Source organism: Oenanthe melanoleuca, chromosome 3 (genome assembly GCF_029582105.1).
Source record: "Oenanthe melanoleuca isolate GR-GAL-2019-014 chromosome 3, OMel1.0, whole genome shotgun sequence".
Taxonomy (NCBI): domain Eukaryota; kingdom Metazoa; phylum Chordata; class Aves; order Passeriformes; family Muscicapidae; genus Oenanthe; species Oenanthe melanoleuca.
This window is the reverse complement of record NC_079336.1, coordinates 34,191,104-34,212,489: the sequence shown is the minus strand read 5'-3', so window position 1 is coordinate 34,212,489 and position 21,386 is coordinate 34,191,104. Positions and strand designations below refer to the sequence as shown.

At 38.7% G+C, this 21,386-nt stretch overlaps 1 protein-coding gene across 1 annotated transcript in view; it reads left to right on the top strand.

Moving 5' to 3' along the window:
- The window catches only part of RNGTT (RNA guanylyltransferase and 5'-phosphatase), a 167,373-nt gene extending 149,379 nt beyond the window's left edge, over positions 1-17,994 (top strand). The window contains exons 15-16 of the mRNA XM_056486456.1: positions 12,259-12,382; positions 15,182-17,994. Coding sequence (XP_056342431.1) covers positions 12,259-12,382; positions 15,182-15,345 — 288 coding nt within the window. The 3' untranslated portion in view covers positions 15,346-17,994. The remainder of the gene's footprint in view (positions 1-12,258; positions 12,383-15,181) is intronic.
- Positions 17,995-21,386: the final 3,392 nt, after the last annotated feature.

Below are 21,386 nucleotides of genomic sequence, written 5' to 3'. Positions count from 1 at the left end.
GGCCTTAGGTAGGAGAGGACAGCAGCTCAAACACAAGTTTAGCACTTGAGCAGAGCACTCAAATTAAGCTCAGGATTCTGTGGAATTGAAGAATTGGCCTGTGCAGAGATCTTTGTGGGGGACAGCTATATGACAAGGGTTTTCTTGGAGATGTCATATGGTTAGAAGACTCAGGAGACTTTCGTTAGCTTTGCTTCCTTAGCTATTGCTGACCAAGTGGGTGAAGTCATTTCATGAAATAAGAATGAAGACTAAATGTTGTTGCTCGCTTATTTTGTTGTTGATCCCACATATAATAACAAAATATATGGACAAAGCCATGAAAGCTGTGCTCATGTACAGTGGGCTTTCCCAGATTTCCTATCTTTCAGGGCTTTGGCAGGACCAGCTATTAAACCATTAATTATTTCCTGTTATCAGCACTCACCATTCAAAGTTGCAATCCCTTTTAGCTGATAGTAAAACAAAAACTCAGATGTAGTCCTTATTCATTTGGCTGGAAACACTTCAGCCCAAACAGACCAAGAAGTTTATAGCTTTCTCCGACCACATCTTGCAAAATCCATTATATTTGGTGTAGCCAGCTGTGACCCTTGAAAGTCCATGAATACTGTCCATTCCTCTGCCTTGTAATTACTGCAGTCTGTGTTGCCCCACCCCACATCCATTACTGTGGTGTCCTGGTAAATCTGGCTTCCGAACTCTGCAGACTCATTAATAACGATGCTTGGAAAGGGAAGAGGAGCTTGCAATGAAAGGTAGAGCAGTAAAAGTCCCTCTATAGCCTCATTTATCGACAAATTTGTGCCATTGATAGATTAGCCCTTGCTTACCTTTCTTTCAGCAGACTGACCTCATCAGCTGGCAGGCACCCTAAAACCATTTGCAGTTACTGAGCCACGATTAACTTCTCTGTCGAGCCTCCTACATTCTGTAGCCCCACAATGATCAAGAAGACCTGTGTGCTTAGATACTAGATTGTAGGTCAGATTATACATCATGTCATTAATTGCTTTTGAAGAAGAAGGAAAAAGCTTTCTGTGTCTTAAGCCTCAAAGCCAGTTAGGCTTTGAAGTTTAAAGGAAACCATTCAAGAAAGGGGAGGGAGTTCATGCCAGCTCAATGCTATAAAGGAAGATGAGAAGTGGGTTAGGGCAGTTGACTTACACTACAGCACTTCCTTTGATCAAAGCTAATTTTTGAAAGTCTGCGTTAAGTCAGCAGCTATTAATCTTTTTGTTGTGGTGTATTATCTGTAATGGGAAGAAAAAGATTATTTTCCTTCTAATTGAAATCTTAAAAGGATGAAAAATCCCTAACATGACTTTTGCAGCTTTTTTCCCAACACCTTTCCTTTATTATTTTGATGTCATAGCACTGCTGAGATTGTTTTTGTTGTGTTGTTATCACTGTTTGTCTTCTCTTGGCTTTGTGTTGTATATTATTGCAGTGTTTCATCAAGGCAGTTATCAGCTTCCTCATTCAAGTGGTTCTAACAATCACCTAAAACTTATCCTATTAAAACCTCATTATTTACAAAAATAAAGGTGGAATCAGCAGGGTTGTGAAGTCCAACCTCAGCAATCAGGTGTAAGAATGTCCCCTCAAAATGGCAGAGTTTTAAAAATTATTGTAGTTTGACATTTTTTGTCATGAATTACAAAAATAATGGTTTGTGCTTTATTATTGTAATGGTTTAAGTCCATCCAGCAGCCAAACACTACTCAATCGCTCTCTCATTCCCCCACAGCAGCATCAGGGAGACAATCGGAAAGGTAAAGGTAGGAAACTCACAAGCTGAGATCAAGGCAGTTCCATAGGGAAAGCAGAAGTGTGCACAAAGCAAAGCAAGGGATGAATTCCCTGCTACCCATGGGCAGGGGGTGCTCAGCCATCCCCAGGAGAGCAGGAACCCACCACACCCAGCAGTGACTCGGCAGACAAACACCATCACTGCAAACATCCTCCCCTTCCTCCTTCTGCCCCTGCCTGACAAACTGAGCACGATGTTCCATGGTCTGGAATGTCCCTTTGCTCAACTGGAGTCACCTGTCCTGGCTGTGTCTCCTCCCAATCTCCCCCAGCCTGGCAGTACAAAAATCAGGAAAGGCCTTGGCTCTGTGTCAGCCCTGCTCAGCAATAACAAAAACATCTCTATAGTATCAACCCTGTGTTCAACACAAATCCCAAACACAGCCCAATACCAGCCACTGTGAAGGAGATTAATGCTACTCCAGCCAAAACCAGCACAAATACAAATACAAAACCTGAAAATTTCATTAGAAAATAAGATGTTATTCTGCTGTAAGAGACTTCTCTGATTTCAAGATTTGACATTCTTCTAGAAAAACTATTACATGTACCATGTAAAAGCTAGGATGAGCAAGACTGAGCTCTCTGGCTCAACCCTTTGGTTCTTAGGAGACTTGGCTAATGCCAAACTATTCAGTCTAATTGAGTAGATAGGTATCAAAAGAATTTCTATTTCCTACAAGTGCTGTAAATCTCTCTATGTTCTAGTGTCAGATTTGTGAGTAACTAGGAATTGCCTCTGAAATTTATGAAGGAAAAAGGTACTATTTTTTGTAAATATGTTCTACACAAAAAGTTAAACATTAAATATGGGAGATTAAAAGCAATTTGCTGTTTCTGGTCTTAGTTTATCTGCACATTCTCTCTGTACAATCTCAATGTTTTCAAGTATTAATAGAGTTTCTAGATGTTGAAAGTATTTATAAATTTATAATCTTGCTCCCTACCCCCATTTTTCTAATAATGCTTGCATAGCATGTTTAATAATTTACATATCACTTAGATACCAGTATTTGATAAAGTCAGTATGCCAAATTCAGCCTCCAATGATATATTCCTTTGTTTGCCTACTAGAGTGCAAAGTACAAAGTAAAATTTTGATTATATCTTTCTTAATGTTGTTTTTCAGTAACATTCTGAGGCAAAGAAATTTGAACCATGGGGGAAGCAAATCTGCTAAGAAACCAGTTTGGGCTTTGTTAGGCAGTGAACTAGACATATGAATATATTACATATGATTATCATAAAATTAGGGCCTGGAAATGGAGCAGTCATGCTGCTGCATTTTAGACAGTACATTTATAATAAGCTGTAATAAGGTAAACACTTTGAATGGATATAAGAAGAAGCATTACTTGTGATCACAAATGTATGTTCAGTTCATGCCTTTGAAGCTCAATTTAACATGGCAAACAAATTTCCTTTGAGTGTTGATGCAGTTGTTCTCAGTGGTGAATTTTGATTTATGGGGAAAAAACTTTAAGGAAGTGGTTGTTTGGGTTCTAAATGGCAGAAAAGAATATGATTCTTGATGGCTGTAGTTAGTAAGCTGTGTGTTGTTATGCGTAAAAGTGGGTTTAAAAGACTTACTTGATACTTCAGATTCTATTTAAATTTTTTTTGGTGTATCCTGGTATGATTTGGCATCTTTCTGAAAGAGTATAAACCCATGGTTTCTAGGAACATTTCAGAAGCTAGGTAAGGAATAATGAGAATTAGGTTTGGGGCCTAATCCTGCTGACACTAGTATGGGCTCATGGATCTTCTGAAGCTGCTCAAAGGCAGATAACTAACAAGGATAAGAGCTTGTAGAGCTGAATCTAACATAAATAGTGATCAGATAGTGTCTGAACTTCTTTTAAAAGTAGTTTTTCCTTCCATAGGAAGGTTGCTGGGAAGCTCCTGATAGCCCAGCCCTGTGGAGTCTCCCTCTAACCCATCCCTGGCTGTGTGACAGCAAGTGACAGAATCCCTTGTGTGGTATAAGAAGTACAGGTAAAACAAGATTAGCCTAGTCTTCTACAATAGCAAGAGCTTAGGTCCAGAGAACAGATGAAAAACAGTAATATGAGAAAGTACCCTATAAAATCTAGAGCAGCACAAACACTGATCTGGAAATCCATCCTATTCAAGGTGAATTCCAGCATGTGAAAGGCAGCAAATGTCAGAAAAATTCCTCATCCTATTCTGACACAATCATCTAAGTTCTCTTTCATTTATTTTGAGGTGTAGGAATAGTGTTGCCAAAGTGATTATAAAATAGTGATAGCATTGTTTTGTCTTTGTAAGACCTGTTTGGGTTTCTCTTGATAAATTATTAACAAGATTTCTGCTGCCCTGTGTCACAAGATTTCTTGGTAGCGTGAGTGTAAGTACCTGAGGGTAATTAAGATTGGGTTTAGAGAACCTAATGGGGGGTAAATGCTTTCCCTGTGGTATGGCTGTAAACTATCTCTTTCTTCCTCATTTGCAAACTGAGAATAATAAGCCTTAAGAAATTAATAATTTATGAATGAGCTAAGTGTGTTTTCCAACTATATTCTTTACTAGTAATGTATAACTCTTATCTCCTGGATCTTTGTGTCTCATTATGCAGCACCCCCTGTTTGGGGCAGGCTCCCTTTTGCAAAAGCAGTCTGGGTGAACAAAGCACAAATGAGGGTTAAGACTGGCTTTCACAAGCTTGCTCATGGCAAGTAGAGGTACAGTCCTCAAAATGTATCAGGCTGTGAGTGAAATGTTTTCTCACAGAATAATTTCTATATTATTATTTCATCTTGTTTTTGCCAGATTGCACTGTATATCCTTGTTCTCTTCCTCCTCATGCATTTGCTTGCCTTTATGATGGGGTGGCTTTTTCTTTCAGAAACCTCTTGTGAATTCCTTGTCCTTCACTGAAAGGATTTTGTTTGTTTGTTTGTTTTTTGCAAAACCTGCTGAACAGTTCTGCAGTTTGCTGCAGCATTTTACTACTATGCTTGTATCTGCCTGTTTTTCTTTGGAATTTAAACACTTTCAAGTTTCAGTACTGACTGCAGGGATTATTATTATTAGCACAGTTATTTATGATGTGCCAAAAGCAAGGTGGTCATCTTTGGCCTCTGCAAGGTTACCCCAGGTGCTTGCAGAGCATTGTTTCTACCTCTTCCTATAAATTCATGAGCTGTAGAGCAGGTGAAGCTCTACACCAAACACAAATCCTCTCTGCAGTAAGGTCACACTGGCAGCTTGCTTTGAGAGCTCTATTGCTGCTCTCTTAATGCCTGGGTGTTTCTGCAGTTCCCCTGAGAGTTTCTTGCTCTTTCATCAGCATGCTGAGGGTCAGAATTATATGAGCTGCTTTTTCAATAACACTTTAAGAACTCGTCACAGCAGAGCTATGCCAAGTTCATGAATCCTCAGCACAGAATTCTTCTGTTTCTCAGTTTTTACAGGAGATGTACAGATTTTTTCCCTTTAATCCAGAGACCTGTGATGATAGAGTGCAGGGGCAAGGGATATTGATCTAGGGGGACAATAATTTATTACTTTGTTTCATTTAACTGTTCAAGATGTGTATGGACAACCAAATCTCTGCATCTCATCCTTGATGATGATTAAAGAAAATAGGATTTTTTAAAGCATTAGAGTACTCTCAGGAGTTAGGTGGAGATGGCAGTGTCTAGCAGGAAGGTCAGCTGCTCTTTGAGTAATGTAGGTGCCTGAGTTACAATGACCAGAGTTTATTAGTTTGCCATGGCAAATGACTTGACCATTGGGTAAAATGAGACATATAAAAGTAATAAAAAAATAAAATATAAAAGAGTGACATTGAGCAAAACATTTGTGCAAACACACGTTTATTTCCACATCTTGATCTAAGCAGTTACCAGTTACCTGCTTTGTCATAGGTACCAATGTGTTCCTCTGAGAATCAAAAGCAAAAACTAGGAAAACACTGGTGTCTTACAGATAGTACAAATGCTGTTGCAAAGTCAGGTGTGCAGGAGACCTTCCAGGATACATTAAAAAACCTATTTCCAGCTGGCACTGAAAGCCATTAAACTTATAATAGCACTGATAAGAGGAAGGCATTTTATTTCTGATGTTTCCATATGTCACTTGCCAGGAAAACCCCAGGACTCCAACCCATTATATGTATCAGAAAACAGTATCAATATTTTTAATTACTGTATGTAAGAATGAGAGATTCTTTGAGAAAATACTTTGTGTTAAAAAGAAAGACTAAATCATGAACTGAGAGTGCTAGACACTGGAAATCAAAGACAAACAAAAAAAATCCACAATTTTAAAAAGCCTCATTCTTGTTATTTGGAAACATGATTTTTCTTTTTTGCTTTTTCTGTGGTTCTACGGTGCTTGGTGCTAACATTGTGGTTTGATGAGGCATGAATAAAAAGGCTGAAGTTTTATATTTCTTAATACTCCTTTTCAGGAATGACATCTCAAAATTGGAGCATTTCCATTTCCTGTGTACATAAGAAGCAGCATAGCTGCACTTAGAAGGCTTTATTAATGTTAAATAACCATCTCAACTGCATTGTGTTTACCCAAGCTGATAACCATTTGTTGGGTAATACATTCCTTAAACAAGAAACACAATTGGTATGTCTAGTTTAGCAAGAAATTTATGGTTTGATAAAATAATCTCTTGAATCGTATAAAGAAATAGATATTAAGCTGCATTACAGAATCTGTTTGGGCTTGAGTAAAAATGCAAAGCAGATTAACTGATGAACTTTTTCCAGCAGACAGTATTCACGTGGTTGAGTGTACACCATTTATGTGAACAGGCTTTTAGTAACCATCTTGTAAATTTTTTATTCTTTGAGAAGTTTGACTGTGAAAATCATGAGGTACTTTATGTGAATGGGGAAAAAAGTTCTTCAGAAGCATTTGAATAAACAGTCCAAGAGTTAGAAAGAAGCACTGAATGAACAGCTTGAGATTTGTGTTAGGTGATGGACTGTGCCCTTTAAGTGCCAGGTGCTCTATTAACTTCATGTCTGCTGACTGTCTCATATGTTCTCACTCAAATCAGTCTAATTTCTTATATTCATGACCTCACCAGCAATCACATGTAAGAGTGCTTTCAAAGGATCTGTTTTTCTCACACCTCATTTACTCTCTATTGCCTTGGTTTGATGTGAATGTCCTTGGAGTTCCTCACCTGTAAGTGTTTGGTCTTTAAAAAGATATTGCTTTGAGTTGGGCTTATCTTTCTATCTTCAGAAGTTGTTTTTGTTTTGTTACTGCTGCTTCTTTATTTTTTCTGTCTCCATCTTATTCCTTCAGGAAGTCTTGACCCCTTTTTGTTTCCTCAAATTCCCATGTAATTCTTCTTTCTGTTCCTTGACTGTTGTGATTGTATCTCGCTGATCTTCAGATGTTGTCCTAATACTGTGGAGTCACAGTACCAGTGGGCAGAAGTTTGGAAATAAAGTCTATTGTACTTTGCAGTTGTGGGCAGTCACAGCCCACAACATTGGAGACTAATGCAGAAATTGGAATTTGAGATATGGTCTTTTGCCATAGAGGTTTTATTTACTAGACTGTCATTTGTGGCTGAATATATCCCAATACCCTCACATGAGCTCACTCATGTTGTGGGTTTGGACAGTTCTTACAAAAATATGATTTATTTTTGCAGGGTAACCTCCTCAGTGAGGTATGGGTCTCCAGTTCTTCTGCAGTGGGAGACTAGGAAGCAACCAAAAGGTTTCTCCTTCATGACCACACAGCTGATGATTTATTTTGGCATGTGACTCTTTCACTTGTTTGTTCACTTTAACTGTGGAATTGTATCCTAATGGAGAAAATGTAGTTGTGATACCAGTAAGAGGAAGAATTGCTTTCTGAGCCTTATGTAGCAACTCTAAACTTTTCTCACCTCTAGGCACTGGTACTTGTGTTTAAAAAAAGAAAACAAACAGTTTTTGTGTTTGAAGATATCAAAACGAAATGCCATCATTGCTCATGCTAGCTATAAAAAGGCAAATTCTTCTTAGAAAATAGAAACCCATTGCATTTAGAATCTATCTTGCCTTTATGTTCCTTTTACTTTTTCATTCTATATTTGAAAATTAAGATGTTTTTAATTTTGTGAGTTTTCAACAGCTTCTTTTGCTCATTTTTCTCTCATGGAAGTGAAGGTTTTCTGCATCTACTATTATGATCTTTTCTTCTGGGACCTTAAAAATTGGCTGATTGACTAGGGGTATGGAGTAAGAATAGAAAAGGGTGGATTGAAGAATGTTTTTCTATCTGTGTTTGGTAATGGGGGGAAAGTGCAGCAAAAAGGCATTCAAAGAGAGAAAGAATTTTAAATGGAATGTTTTAAGATTTTGCTTACAAACATCACTTTCTTTAAAGGGGATTATTTACTAAACTGAAATAATTTCAATTACTTTGAAAAAAAGCATGCACATGGAAACATAAGACTTCTTTCAGCCAAGTCTCCATTTATCTAAAGGCTTACCTCCTTTTTTCTTTCTAAAGAATTTGAAAATGGGAAAAGTAGATGCATTTGTAAAGTTTAAGCCTGTCCATTGTAGACACACTTTCTGAAATATTAACTTAATTACCTTAAGATCTAAATTTGCATTGTTAGTGCCTCTTATGTAGAGTAGGAACTTGCCCAGGAATTTCATTCTGCTTTGGGTTTAAGGGTGATGAGACTAATGTTTGAGTGGAATGATGGACCAGTCTGACAGTCAGGTGCCCTGTGGAGAGACCCAGAAAAGCATTGGCTGCTTTTGGTAGTCAGCAGAGATAGTAAAGGCATCTTCATGAGACTGAAGCTAGCTACACTCAATTTAAATGGTTTATTCTCTTTCTCAGCTGGATATATTAGGGTTTTTTTCACATTTTGCTCTGATTTAACATAAACTGTGGCTGCATGTTGCTCATCTCAAAATGACTCTGTATTCAGCCAGGCAAGAAAATTTGAAATGGGTTAGATATTTTAAATTTTTTAAATATGTTTTTCCTTTCTTTCAGAACATAGGGCATAGAAGGAACCTTGAAAATGAGAGATTTCTTAAGAGTTAGCTATCTTAATTTTTAGAAAAAGAAATAAGCTTATGCCACTGGAGTTCTTCCCAGTGAATAGCCCAGATGATGAGCGTGAGGGAAGCCTTTCTCAGCAGGGAGGGGAAGATATAATCATGTAATCTGACATTCTTAGGCAGTGGTCTTGTATTACATCAGTCTGATTTGATAATGAACTATTGCTGAAATGGGGATGCAGTTCAAGCCCACTTTTTTCCAATCACACCTTGCAGACTAGCTGTAATGTAGTGAATCAGCTTCCAAAAGAATGCTCCTCTGTGTTTTTGGCAATTATTTCTGTTGGGCAGATAGGCTGGTTTCTGATAATCAGATCAAGTATGGGCAGGAACACTGAAAATTGCTGCTGCTGAACAATTTCATTCCTCTTGAAAATAAATAAGTGTACAAGTTGGTGTTTGTCCTTGCCCAGGACACAGTTGTTGCCCAGACCAGTGCTACTGGTGCTACTGTTCTGATGCACACCACCTCTGACAGTCCCGTGATCCTTTGGGATTCTAATTCTGACTGGCTGTCCGAAAATAGGATAAGGAATAAATATTTAATTAAGGCAGGCTCCATGGAGTTCTTAGTGTGGTGGGAGTTTCCGTCTTGAAATTGCTGAATGCTGGTTCAAGGCCTTTCATCCACACTATGGCAGGAGCACTGGCACTGTACCAGCACTGAGGATAAGCATTTTGGCTGAGAACTGCCATCATTCCTAACTGACCTTCTGTGAAGCACTAGAAGCTAGAAGTACCTCTCAGGAAGAGAAGTGATGGTGCATTATTTGAATACTGCTATGGACTGTAATATTTAAAGGGAAGAAGGAGGGATGAACACACTGCAAAGGGAGAATCAAGAAGACAATGTGCTGAAGAGATCAGAATTAATTCCCAAAGGGAAGGAATTTCTAGACAGTTAAGTTTGATAGTTTCCCTGTCCCACTTTAAATCTGAAATATGAGAAAGTAGCATGTGCATGATAGGTAGATAGATGGTGTGAATTATGGATACAAGAATCACTGCAGCCTTGTTCAGTCCTTTGTATAAAAAATGCCCATTTAGAAGTCTACTAAGATGCAGTAGTGGAAGAGTGCTTTTAATACTGAAAGTGTGTTTTGCTCAGAATACTTGTAGTTTTAATCAAATGGCCAGCAGTTGCTAAAAGGTTCTTTTATATTAGAATAAGTACCTTTGTAAGACTAGGGTCACTTAACAAAGTACAGGGAAGAGTAGGTGCTGTATTTCTTCCTTTGTAGAGTAATTACTACAACTTACAATTGTTAAAGGCTGTGATCACCAGTTTTCTAATAGGAAAATTCATTTAAGTCAATGCTTTGGCAGGTGTTCATATTTTGTGGAAAGATCCATCTTCCAGATTGCTAATGAATGGCCAAGCAAGTCTCTCGGTAATTAATAATATTGCTTAATTGCTGCAGTCAGATAAAGCTACCATCTAATTTATTGCTATTCTGAGCATCTGAACACTAGAAGAATGATAAGCCATGAGAAAACCTTATGAGGTAGGTGGTTAGTTGAAGTCATTACCTGCAATTTTATACATTTCCTTCTCTGTTAGGTGATCTAATGTTTGCCTGCTTTGGCAGAAAATCAGACGTGGCCATACCCCCTGCTGCCCCCACTTCCACTAGGCAGCTGTTTTCAAACTAATATACCTTCCCAAGGCACTGCACAGCTAGGAGTTTCTTCCTGGGTTTATGTATCCATAGTATGCTGGAAAAGGATGTTGTGTTTTCCTGCATACACCTAATGAAATATAATGCATCCAAAAACATGTGTCAGTCAAACCTCTGGACTGCATGTAGCTTTTCAGTGTGGATGGAAGAAGTGCAGTGCTGTGCAGAGCATTCTGCAATGGAATAGATTGCTAATCTGAGTTATCTAATGATTAACAGAAGACACAAACTTCACTTAAGAAGTAAATGATTTGAAGAAAAAAACTCTTTGCAGGTGCTGGAATGGATAAAGAATAGTGTGTGACATGAAAACTTGGCTCAAACTCTGTCAGTCCTACAGCAGGACTCAATTGTAAGCGAGTTTTACAAAATTTTCTTAAAATGCCATGTTCACTTGACAAGTAGAATCCTAGGGATGCTTATCCAGGAGCAAACACAAGTATTCAGATTAAATACCAACAATGTTAGGATTCTTTTTATCAAATCTTGTACTGTGCAGTATAGGAGGACTTGATCCATGCTCAGGACCACCTCCTTAATTAATTGTCTTTTTCTGGGAGTTAATGGAAAAGGGGTTCATGGGTTTTTCCACTGTATGTGCTATTAAGTTGTCTGGAGACAGCTATGGCCTTTTTTAAATCTGCATCTCTCTGACAGTAGTAAATTCCCATGTCACTGCTCAGGATCAAGTAGACAACAGAGGTGAAAAATTATGCTAATGAATTGCAATAACCATCTCCCTTTTATGAGAGCGCTTATGCATAAGATCCTGAATCCAAAGTGTTACATTACCTTGTACAGCTTTTTATTGGTAAACTATAGCAACTAAACACAGCAGCTAGCAGTTAAATACAGCTTTATACTGCTGAAGAGGCTCTTTGGAACAAAGTGTAGTATATGGGTAAAATTGTTAAAGTGTTAGATAAGGTTCTCAGGTTACCATGGTTACATGAAAATTTTTGCATTGTATCATAGATTAGGATGCATAGGATGAAGTAGCCAAAACAACTATGAAGTCCAATGCATATAAACTACATTTCCAAACCACACGGCATTGCCAAATAGAAAGACAAATAGCTCAGGATATTGGCTGCTGGCAAATCTATGAATCAATAAAGAGAGGCCTGAAGGAGATTTAGAATATATGTCATTTGTAAATCTGCATTATTTTGAAGTTACAGTCTTAATTTTTAAAGACAAATGAAGAAAAAAAAAAGAAGGAAAGAAAATACCTCAGTCATGTAAAGAGTGGAATGGTTTTTTGTAAGCTTTTTCCAGTATTGAGATCTCACATTTTGCTGTGAGACCTTCAACAAAGAAGGTTGATGAAACATGGATAATACATTTCGTGCACTTAGGCTGGCAGTAGCACTTAAACTGGAAGCAGTTTATTCCCATGGAAACCTATTTGCATTTGGGCCAGAAGTGGCTTCTTTCCCCCCTCTGCTAGCACTGCTGATGTTTTAGCATAATATAATTGCTGAATATTGACAGCAAATTTGAAAAGTATTTTTAAAATGTTCAGTAGCTGACCATATGTAAAATGGAGATATATTTTGTGCAATTTTTTTTTTATAGGATGGAGGCATGTTGCTGAAAAATGTTGGGCATCTTTTGATCTTCTATTATTGATGCCTAAAAGAAAGAAAAAATTGTGAATTAAAAAATCTGTTTATCCTAAACAATTTTTTTTTATGCAGGTGACAAAAGAACTCAAACAGTATGACAACAAAATTATAGAGTGCAAGTTTGAGAACAACAGCTGGGTCTTCATGAGACAGAGGATAGACAAAAGCTTTCCAAATGCCTACAGCACTGCCATGGGTGAGTAGAACAATTTGCTCTAGAAGTTTCTCAGCTAAAGTTTTAATATTTTACTTCTGTTTTAAGCAAGAAAGGCACTCTGTTCTCATTTCTGGTCTGAGTCCTGGCTCATTACAGTAATGCCTCATCTTGCAAATGCTTATGTCATCACTAGTTTTTAGATAACATTAATCCTCTGGCTGCAGGGTTATTTGATAAAGTCAGTCATACCAACACTCTGATGCAGAATTTAACAAGTGACACAGAATCAAGTGCCTAAGTCTTTGCAGAATGCAAACACTTGTGCAAAGATGACTTTAAATGGCAGGACATGCCTTTCAAGTCAGAGCCAAGAAAGTTTTTATTTACACTAGCATCGCTTCAGCTGACATTGGTGGCTAGCATTGTGTTGGCTTGCTGGGATGTAATGCAAACTGGCACATTATGAGTGGAATTAGTTAAACAAAAAATCCATTAAAATGCCAAAAACATTATTTGGCAGATGGGGTAGAAAATTAATAGGAGAAAAATGTCATCTTGGGTTTCAATGATAGCTACACAAACAATGAAGCAGGGAAACTAATGAAAGGTGGGGATATATTCATGCAGAGTTGTGAGACTCTTATGTTCCTCCACCAAAAAGTATTGCCAAATATTGTAAATTAAAGGATGTTATTTACTTTCAGATGAAGTATAAGAGTTTGTAGAAATGTGTGCAAGGCTGAGTAGCAATAAACATATTGAAACAGACTTTCGTTAAGTGCCAAAATAAGTTTAATCACATTTAAGACCATGCTAATTACCAGGGCTGATGTAGGATTTTCTCTAGACCCTTCTACTTGTATTTCTGCCTGAGCAGTGAGTAGATTTTCTTGACTAAACACAATGTGGTCATTTTGCCAGGAGATAATAAATCTGTTGACACCTTTGGGAACCAGCACAGAATGTAGGAGAAATACTTGCTGAGCAGTCCTGTTAGGAGAGAGGAATGGACCACAAAAGTCATACAAATGAAACGACATCTCTTTGTGACCATGACCTAAATTTTTATTCTCTGGTTCACCTTAGTGTTCCAGTAGTTAATTTTCCCAGGAGTTTTCATTTTTTCTTCTTTTTTTAATAAATAGCATATTCTTCTTTCCTTCATTCTTAAAAGAATATGTATTTGTCCTTTTTCTCTTCTCTTTTTTCCATTTGTAGAGCAGTTTTGTTATTCCTGACCTTTTTTCTCCCAAAACACAGTGAACTTCCTAAAAATGAAAATTAAAAGAATGCAGGAATGATTTTAAAGATCTGTTTCAAATTTTCTATAGGAATTTTCAGAACAGAAAATTTTCTTTTGGCTTTGAGTTTTCACTTTTGATAATTTTTCAAAATCTCCAAAATGAGATTTTTTTTTTATCATTTGAGGCTTCTTTCTCTAGATGCTCTCTCCTCTTATTAGCTTTCTCTTGATGAAAAATGCTATTTATTTTTCCCCATTCCCTAACAAAATAAGCATCTGTCTGAATCTTGGTTTTGGACTTTGTTGCCTTTCAAGTTGAAAACAGGAAGTCTTTTTGAGTGACTAAGCTAAGGCAGCGCTCAAAAGTTGATAGTGAGTTATACCAGTCATCATGTGACTCAAATTCTGTTCCTAAATTACTGGTAACCATAGTTGTTCCCAACTCCTAAAGTCAAATACTGTGCAACTACTAAAGCACCTTTTCACCAAAAATAGTGAGATAATTAAAAATAATTATAGCAAAGTGCTTTATTAATTGTAAAGTAATCCTTTGGTTCTGGTATTCTGCAGGAAAGAAAGGAATGCTTTTGAGAATCACTGTTATTTGTAACAATGCAAGTACATTTTAAAGAGTTCTAACGTTTAGTACTCTAGGGGGGTCAGTAGATTGTTTTGCATGGAAATTGCATCCTTACTGTGGCCAGCCCTTACATGCTATCAATTATCCTCTGATAATTTTGTGCTTTCTTCCAAGATAGTTGTAGGATTCACACTTAATTTCATCTTCCTTTTTTCTTTTTTTTTTTCTCCTCTAAGTCTCTCAGGAGGATTAATTAGGGGAATGCAATGTTACATAGGAAAGTATTAAAAAATATTTCATTTGTTTAAAGTGAAGTGAGCATATTTATTTGTTCCATAAAATCCCATGGGCCATGACTTACAAACTGTGATCTGGGGAGTCGTGTTAAGTACCCCAAGAGTGCCCACGCATGTGTGCCTTGGCCACCACACAGCACCATGACTGCTCCTCTGTCACATGGTCTGGTGTTCTAGACATGCCATTTGCTTGGTGTCGAGTCTTTCTGCCCCATTAAGGTATATGGGTTAAAAAAAAAAAAAAACCTGCATTGCAGGTTTAGGGTATTTATAGTACTTACTGTTGAAAAAAATAAGTTATCATAATTCAGATATTTTCAATATTAGAAGCCAGCCTTGTTTCCATCTATTTGGATTTGATGTGAATTTCAAAGCCATATCTCATAAGGCCTTTGTTGCTGTTCCTTGCCTCAACAGGATGTCAGTTCTGGTGGTTTTATAGTTGCTTCAGGGAGCCTTACACACACACACACGTGCCTTTAGTTTGTTTTAGAAGGAGACACTCCCATGAGAGTAGAGGCCCACGGCATTGCTTGGCTCTCTGGGGGGCAGAGCAGAGATTCGTGACTCCAGACACAGCCACCTTGTCAAAGCGTGTGTCTAAGGCTTCATACTTGAGCCAGAGAATGTTGTTATTTTGCCAAGAGGGGGTGAAGTTATTGAAGTGCCGACTAGAACAAATCAGTTCAGTTACATGCCAATGTGTGCTTTCTTCCCAGCTGTCTGCAACAGCATCCAGAATCCAGTGACGAAGGAGATGCTGTTTGAGTTCATTGACAGATGTGCAGCAGCTTCCCAAGGACAGACGCGGAAGCACCACCTTGATCCTGACACTGAACTCATGCCGCCCCCGCCGCCCAAAAGGCCTCGTACCATAACATAGGGCCTTGGCCTCAGAGGGTCTGTGTGTGTACAGATCTGCAGAAGGTGACATGCAAGCGTGAAGGCTGGGAAATGAGACATCTGAATTGCTCTACATACTTGTGTGTGTGTTTTGAGTTTGGTTTTTGTTTTGTTTTGTTTTTCTGAATTCCACATACAAATGGACGTTGTTTTGTAACTGATGAATTCAGCCTTACCTTATGGTATTTGAAGATTAAAGTTCCAAAGGTTTAGACAAGAACCAAGTACAATGAAGTCAGTGGAAAGCTGCCTTGTTTATATATGGATCTCTTTTCACCTTTAATTTATAATGTCAGCAGTCTGGAACTGAGGAAATACTGAGATGCTGTACTTTTTAGGAGCTGTGTTCAAAAAAAGCAGAAGTGTTTTTTTTACTGTTGTTATTAAACTGGCTGTGATTTGTCACCCATAGTATAAGAGATCATAGTTTCCCTGCATTTCTGAGATTTGTGTTTAACAGCAAACAGCAATGTTGTTTGTGTTCTCTGTGGATTAAAAACTAAGCCGCCTTAGATTACTCTAATTTTGAAAGTAGCTGGGTTTTTGTTGTTGAAATATTAAAAAAGTGAATTCTTCCTGTAAATAGCATCCCACAGAAACAAGGGAATGTGCTGGACGTTTGCTTTTTCCCCATGTTTGAACCTAATGCCAAATGTATAGTGGGCTGATTTTAGCTTTGCCTTTTTATCTGTAGATCAGAAACGTACCAAATCCTTAGTATTAAGGTCTCTGTTAAAGAGGCTGTTTCTAGTACAGGGCTTAGTTCTCCACAGTGATACCATTGTAAATACTACAAAAAAGTACACATCACTGTGATATGCAAGAGTAATAAGCAGCGCTGATAATGAAGTTTTGCATCCAGGCACAAAATATCAAAACAAATTCCAGGCAACTCCTGTGTAAAGGAGAAGGTAGTTTCAATGGAAGAGAGCCACATCAGACAGAAAGTGTCCTGATTTACATAATTGCAGGGCAAAAGTAAGTCATTTTGGGGCGATGGATGAGTGTCCCAGGGAACAGGACACTCGTTTTAAAAGATGGGGTTGGCTGTCCTGTGGCGCTGTGCTCATCCTCTGGCTGACTTTCTTTCTTACCAAATGAAGAAGCACATGGATGCCCTAATGGCTTTTGTTGCAGCGGACTGGCAGATGTTCATAATATTAGTTTTGAGAAGCTGCTGTCTGGCTGTCTAAGGGAGGAATTGTTTTGAGCTGGGATTAATTGGAAACCAAATGCAGATTTTAAAGTTTACTGTCCATTTATCAAGCAGGGATTGAATTGGCTCTTTCTATCATTTACTTAGTGTGTGAGTCATCCATCCATTCACTAGTCTGATTAGTGAAGGTCATTAATTTGTTATAACTAAAATACATTTCTGTTTAAATGAGTTTTCATGTTTGTTTGTAAACAAAATTTACTCTTGTGGGTTTTTTTTGTATATGAAAACTTTATGACTTTGCTTTGTGGTGGCTTCTCTGGTTATTTCAACCTGTTGTATAAATGCACACACCATCATTTAGATGGCGTTCCTGTTTCTCTTTCTGGGATGTTCCACATGTGTTTTAGAGAACTGAAGGAGTTATATATGTTACTTTTTATACTATGGTAAAACTTGAGGGGAAAAAACGCTTTCATCAAAGTTCTTTTATCAACTGTACATAGTTTCTGCACATTATCTATTGAAAAGATGTAATATCACCTATGCAAGGTTGCAAAATGATCTCTTAAAAAGAGCCTTATTAATTTGATGTGAAAACCTATGCATCCTCTGTGCATCTTGCATTGAAACACAGTTAATTATTTCTTTGCTCGGTATGAATAATTTCCCCCAGATTATACTTGTCAGTGAGATTGTCATAACATACACTTTGTCACTGCTCTCCATGGTTCATGGCAATTACAGTGGTATGATAATTACAGCCTTCTCTGTGAGGTTAGGACATTTCATTTTTTTAAGAACGCGTCCAGGTTATTTCTGTCTTTCTCCTTCCCAGCTCTCACATCTTGTATTTCAGCAAGACCTGGCTTCTGATTTACCTTTTACTTCAGAGCTGCAGCACTGCAAGCTGTCTTCCATGTGCATTCCACTAATGTATATGTTTTGTCCCTTGTATTTTGACAAATGTCTTTTCCCACTCTTGGTTTGAAATGGATATTTTGAAAGAGTAATGACTCTGAGAAGGTAGAGCTCCATGTTCACATTTGACTGTCAAACTTGTCTTGCACTGTGACCTGTAGTTTTTCAGAGAGGTCAATCACCTTTACTTTTCTGTAAGGGGAGGCTCCTGGGGAAGGTTTGAATGAAGGTGGTGAAAACAAATGGACTTTCACTTGGACCAGATGGGTTTAATGCCATGAGAAACGCAAAACTTCTTTCTCTGCTACTAGATATTCAAGAGATTGAAGCTAAAAAGCAAAGAAGAGTCTGTGCCAGGAAAATAATGATGAGGATGAAAAACAATACCCTAACTTGTCTACTCTTTGGTGTACAGCATGATTTCATCCACTGTTTTGTCATTTGTTAAATATATTATTAAAATTTGGGTTCAGTGGAGTTTCCAGAAAATGTAAGTACATTCCTCTAAAAACCATGTATTAAGTATTTTAATAAAGTCAATGGTTTAAAATACTTTCCCTAAAGATGTATCTGCTTTTGATGCCTTTCCAGTGGTATTGTGGTACCAGTGCAAAGTACAAGGATACCTCAGTATTACTGTTGTGCAGTCCTTCAAGAAAATGATCCACATTTTTCTGAGGCACAAGCCCCCCAGCCCAGTGGTGGCCATGGTCCATTGTGTCCTTTTTAAATGCAATTTGATCTTGCTGCAAATTGAACCAAAATGCCCGAAGTACATATTCTATGGCAGGCTAATGTTATGTAGCTTATCAATTCAGTGTTAAGTGCAGCTGCATGAAAAGTTGTGCAAGAGATCTTCAGCAGTCTTCCCTGACAATTTATCATTCAGCATGACCCTACAGCTGGTAGCCCACCTACTTGGATCAGCTCCTGGACTTGTATTGTAGTAAGGCAGTTTCCTTTTTCAAGTTGCAGCTGTCTAGGTGGCACTTTTCAGGAACTAAAAAGCCTGTCTTGATTTTTATCATTTCTTTCTAATTAAAATCCTGCCTCCACTGCTGTTATGTTCTTGTTACATGTACAATTCTTGTGGCGGTTCTCTCAACCATTTCTGACTTTTTAGTGCTTCAGTGCAAATGCCAAACCCGATCTGACACTTGTGCACACCAGGAGAGGTATGATAACTTCTCTATCCCCTGCTCAGTCTTCTCTGCATGCATTAAGGAAGGGGATTGATGGGCCTGGGCCAGCACATCAAACTGTGTAGTTTGTGTTGGCTTGGTTGCTCACTGGAGCAGTCCTTCAGGATCCCTGCTCCTCTGCATGGCAGCTCTTCACTTCTGTGCCTAAGAGGTGTGACTTCATATTTGCATAATGTGTAAGGCATAATTGTCTCAGGGTATTCTCAAAGGTGATGGCACAGCAAGGTAATTTCCTAGGATTCATCTATACTCAGCAGAGAGAGAAAGGGAGCTGAAATCAGATTTGTTCCTCTTGCATCTCTCATGCAGATTTTTGTGTCTTCAGTGCTTCCTCTCAATTCTTTCTCAATCGGTATGATATGTCACATTTTATATTACTCCCCTGTGTTATTAGGATTTTGTGAGAGATGTGTTAAATATTTTTATTTCATAGGATTAAAATTCTTGCAATGTCAGTTAAATTTATAAGGTCATTAAAAATATCCAATTAGTTGGTCAAGAGCTATTTATTTTCAATAGATTATATTGCTTTCCTTTACTCCTCTGTCGTGGTTTAACCCCAGCCAGCAGCCAAGCCCCACACAGCTGCTGCTAAATCCAAGCAGTCCTGCTAACTTGAATGGAAATAACATTTGGCTGAAATGCCTTAAATAGCCAGACCACTTCTGTCCTGTGCTACAGCACAAGGTTTGCTCTCACTTTGCCTGGGTGCTGCTGCAGCTTCCAAGGCTCACAAACCCTGCAGAGGTTAGATTGCACCTGTATCCCTTTGTTTTCAGTGTCAAGTTTCTGTGCTGTGTGCTTCTGGCATAGCTCCCCGAGCTTGGGTTCCTCCTTACACCTACCTACCTGCTTTTCCAGTTGTCCCATGGTCAGGTGTGAGACAGAGAAACCTGTGCCCTGTGACTGGTCTCCCACTCAGTGCTCCTCCCCTAGCTGTGTGCTCATCCCTGTAGACCCCAGCCTTGAGGATCGATGGTAGGGCAGTTCTGTCCCTGTCAGTCACGCTTGTGCAGGGAAATGAAAGCAGCATCTACCAGCTGTGACAGTATCCACTGTATGAGCAAGGAGCCCTTTTCCCCTTCCCTCCCTCATGACCCCATCTCCCTATTTCAAGTACAAACAAAGGTAGGACATACTCTACACTGACATCTGAATAAATTAGTTAATGTTTGCAGTGTGAGTATAGGTTAGCGCTCTTTCTGCTTCCCTGTGTCTGCTGAGCCTCTGCAGAGATCTGTAGGGCTGAGGTTGGAGGTTGAAGGAGACATTTACCAAACAGTTTTACCTCAGTCAGGGCTCATTTTAATCTGGTTCATTTCAATCCAGAATCAGCAATGGAGGGAGCACATGAGCATGAGCCTTTCAGTGATGTTCATGCATCCAGAAGTGTGAAAATATAGAAGACAGCAAACTTGATAACGCAGCAGTAATAATACTCCTTTTTCGGTGTTACAAAGAAACCTAAAGTAAAATTTAAGTGCAAACCGTTTCCATTTCTCTTAGCACTGGATGTAAAAACAATAGACATTTTTAAATCAAATTATAATCAAATCGACTCCCATTATAGGAATTTATTTCATCAGAAATACTGTTCATGTCTCTTTTCTCCTTTCTTCACCCTCAGTATCTTTGTGTCTATTTGACTAGCAGAAAGCATACTAATTGGGTTCAGGAGCATTCATCTATGATACTTTGAGAAAATTAAGTTTTGATTAACTCTTCTACTCAGAACTTCCTCTTATGTGGGGAGACGATAGCATTATCATATGAAATAGGTCTGTATAAATGCCAAGTACATAACACTGGAGGAACAGTATTTTGTTATTAAAATATACTTCAGAAGTTTCTGAACTAATTTAATTGTTAATGGATGGGAAACTTTAATCCAAATGTAAAAAATTCCATTCAAAAAGATAAGATGATTCAACAGAAAAAGCTTGGAAGAAGAGTACAAATTTCCACAGACTGCTGTGGGTGCAGGAGAGGATGCTGAGTGTTTCTGTGGCCAGAAAATCAGTGCATTGCAGTGGGAGCAACTGGAGACCAGCCAACAATACAGAGGACACCATACAGATGCTACAGGTTTGGTCTTGTGGAGGAAAGGGCATGAAAGGCAGCCAGGACTGATTGTATCTCATGTACAGAAGAGGAAGGGAAGAAGTGAAATAATGGTGAGATGGCACTGGGAGTAGGGAACTCCAGTGGAAAGATAAGAGCAGAGCAGCCATCAGTGACACTGAGAAAAGAGGCACTTACACAGGAAAAGAAGTTGGTGAGCAGGGGAAGCAGAACAAGAGAAGGCAGCAAGGGCTGATGTGAGGGGTGAGGATCTACCCTGGAGCCAGGAGACTCAGGTGCACTGCTGAGTGAGAGGGTGGCAGCAGAGGTGGAGGACCAAGAGCCAGCATGTTGTGTCCAAAAACAGCAGAGTTACAGGCAAGACATTTTTCACCTCCTAACAGCTATGCTATTCCTGAGCTCCAAAAGCTTGGGCATGAGCACACTCCCAGATCACTGGGAGTAACACAGTGGGTGTGAGACACATCTCTACATCACATCACAGGGGTGTGGAGACACTTTCGAGCCCCTTTTAGGTAAATCAGTGCTGTACAAACCCACGTGCACAGCCAGTGGAGCTCCTCAAAAAACCCCAGATTTTATTGTTGCAGCAGCTGGGTATGGCCTTGGCCTTCCTGCTGCCTACCCTGGCTGCATGGCAAGGGCAAATTAAATTAGACT